This window comes from Elephantulus edwardii, unplaced genomic scaffold (genome assembly GCF_000299155.1).
Source record: "Elephantulus edwardii isolate Elephantulus edwardi_28Jun2011 unplaced genomic scaffold, EleEdw1.0 scaffold00239, whole genome shotgun sequence".
NCBI lineage: Eukaryota > Metazoa > Chordata > Mammalia > Macroscelidea > Macroscelididae > Elephantulus > Elephantulus edwardii.
In genome coordinates this window covers 3,266,913-3,269,808 of record NW_006399989.1, presented here as the reverse complement: position 1 = coordinate 3,269,808, position 2,896 = coordinate 3,266,913, and the positions used below count along the sequence as shown (strand labels likewise).

The 2,896-nt window shown below is 42.8% G+C and overlaps 1 protein-coding gene across 1 annotated transcript in view; it reads right to left on the bottom strand.

Annotated features, from left to right (window-relative positions):
• The window catches only part of RP2 (retinitis pigmentosa 2 (X-linked recessive)), a 171,539-nt gene extending 170,632 nt beyond the window's left edge, over window positions 1-907 (bottom strand). Inside the window, exon 1 of the mRNA XM_006898899.1 lies at window positions 802-907. Coding sequence (XP_006898961.1) covers window positions 802-903 — 102 coding nt within the window. The 5' untranslated portion in view covers window positions 904-907. The remainder of the gene's footprint in view (window positions 1-801) is intronic.
• Between the last annotated feature and the right edge of the window lie 1,989 nt (window positions 908-2,896).

Here is a 2,896-nt window from a genome sequence, read left to right as displayed (position 1 = left end):
ACAGGACAGAGCGGAGTTTAGGGCTGTTGTACATAGGGTTGCTATGAGTCGCAGGCGACTCGACGGCACATAACAACAACAACAACAACAACAACAACAAAGTCTATCACAGTATTTAGGGAGCTACAGTTCAATGCCAAGAGATGCCTTTAAATCTACCAACTGCTCTTCCGGAGAAGGATAGGCAATCTCCTCTTGGGAGAGTCGGTTCCGACTTTTAGGCACAAAACAACAATATCAAAGTATTTACCAAGCACAAAGAACTATGTAGAAAAAGGAAACATAAAATTTATGACTATATACTAGTCTACTTAGTTACTAAGAAAAGTCATTAGTAGAATATATTGAGGAACCAAAGATATTTACCAGAGAGTGTAGACAAAAGAGAAAACATCAAAGAACAGTGCTGTGTGTATCTCAAAGACTGCACAAAAACCGCTCTCCAAGCAGTAGAAAAAAATGAGCTGATTTGAGATTTTGGGGCATTCTCTCCTCTCCTTCCTTCCCTACTCAACGTCTTCACTTGTGGAAGTCAAGGTGCCGAGCCGAGGGAGAGCGTCCCGGTGGTTTATATACCTAAACAAGGGTGTAAAGACCCTTTTAAGAGCTTAACAACCACAGAGGTGCCATCTCAGTTGCTGAATTTTACACCCACCTCTCCTCAAAAGTCTAGACATCAGCTACACACATTTAAGAGAGTGAGCGCGCGAGTGAAAGCTGCAGTCTTTCCCAGATCTTAAAGGACCCTCTGAGAGGTTGAGGTGAGCCAGGGCCAAAGACTAGCTACAAAGCTTTCCTTACCTTCTCGCGCTGGTCCCAACTGTACTGTTTGGGTCGCTCCTCATCGCCCTCAGGCCGAGAATCTTTCTCGGTCTTCTGTCTTTTGGAGAAGAAGCAGCCCATAGTCCTGACCCACAGGTCTCACTAATTTAGACTCCAGAACACCACCCTACAGAGCCTCCCAGCCTGCTTGCGCCTTGATTCCCAAACAGGGCCACAACGCCTTCTCCGTTTCCTTTCAATCGCCCTACCAACCAACCGTAGCCAAGGACTGCTTGGCGCTGCTGGACCAACCAGCTCCCATAGAGTAGTCTTGTGTCCGCCTTGGAGGAAAGATCGACGTGCGCACACGCCAATCCACGAGCATCTCCGTCACCCTCTTTAAATGACCATTAGCCTTCGCTCAGGCAAAGCAACCCTTGCCCCGCCTTTTCCGTTCCTTCTCGCTCTTCACTTCTCCCTGAGACTCCGATAAAACTTTCCTGAGTGGGGCAGGGAGAATCCTCTAGCCTGGAAGGAGGTTTGGCAATCCCTTCTTTCTGGCTCTAGTTCTTTCCATGTTCTTAGCACAGATGGGAAGCCCTTGCTGGCCTAGTGGTAAGCAAACACACTGTAATCCCGAAGGCAGGAGGTTTAAATCCGCCAGCTGTTCCTGCTGGAGATGGATGGACAATCTCTTGGATTTTACTGCCTCTGAAAACCCAGCCTTTGTGTGGGGCGCGGATGGGATTTTTAGACTTCGATTTTATGAAACATTAAAGAACAAGAATTCCTGGTGATACAGGAAGGGCAATGAAATTCTCATTGCTCTTATTTCCTTCTCTTATTGCTATCAGCAAGACTTCCGATACAATATTAAATAGGCGAGATGATAGTGGGCATCCTTGCCTAGTTCCTGTTCTTAGAGGGAGTGCCTTTAACCTCTCTCCATTGAGAACAATGTTGACTTTCGGGGTTTCGTATGTATTTTTTACTATGTTGAAGAAATTCCTCTCTAATCCTATTTTGTTGAGTGTTTTAATCAGGAAAGGGTGTTGTCAAAGGCCTTTTCTGAATCCATTCATAGGATCATGTGGTTCTTGTTCTTTGCTTTGTTAATGTGATGAATTACATTATGAATCCCACTTCGTCATGGTGACTTTTTTTAATTTATCATTTGATTCTATTGGCCAGGATTTTATTCAGGATTTTTGCTTTTATGTTCATAAGAGATATTGATTGGCCCATAGTTTTCTATTTTGGTATCCTTTCCTGGCTTTGGTATCAAGGATATGTTTGCTTCATAGAATATGTCTGGGAGAATTCCCTCTTATTCTATTTTCTGAAATAGTTTTTGTAGGATTGGTAACAGTTTTTCTCTGAATAGCTGATAAAATTCACTTGTAAAGCCATCTGGTCCAGGGATTTTTTTGGCTGGAAGTTGTTTTATTTTCAATTTCTTCTTTTGTATTGGGTCTGTTCAGGTGTTCAATTTCAGTTTGTGTCAGTTTAGGTAGGTTGTGCGTTTCTAAGTATTTGTCCATTTCCTCTAGGTTTTCATATTTGTTTAAGTATAGTTTTTCATAATATCCCAATGTTAGCCTTTTTTTAGTTTTTTTCTGTTGTGATGTTGCCCATTTCATCTCTTATTTGTACTGTGTCTTTTCCTTCTTTTCTTTTGTTAGTTTTGCTAGTGGTTTGTTGATTTTATTGACCTTTTCAAAGAACCAACTGTTAAGTTAGCAGACTTAAGGAAAAAATCAGAGAGAACAAGAGAAAGGTTAATGCAGCTTTATTAAAGGGGGGAAGAATAAGGGAGCTCCCAGATGAAGTTCCTTATTTTGGGGTTGCAGAATGGGGAAGTCACACTGTGAACTTATTGGAGAGGGTTTTTATAACAGTGTCTTTAGGGAGGGACATTCCACTTTTATTTACAGTCCACCTGCTAGCCCAGCTAGGCAGGCAAGGTCGTTTGCTCTTCTTATCAATGGCAGGCAAGGCTGTCAGCATTTGAATTTTGAATTCTTCATTCTTCTCTTTACCCGCTTTGTCCAGACTTAACATCCCAGCCTCTCTTTCTTGTGCCTGCTTCCTGCTGAACAGGGGCGAAGATTTGGGGTTCAGAGGCTGGAGTGAG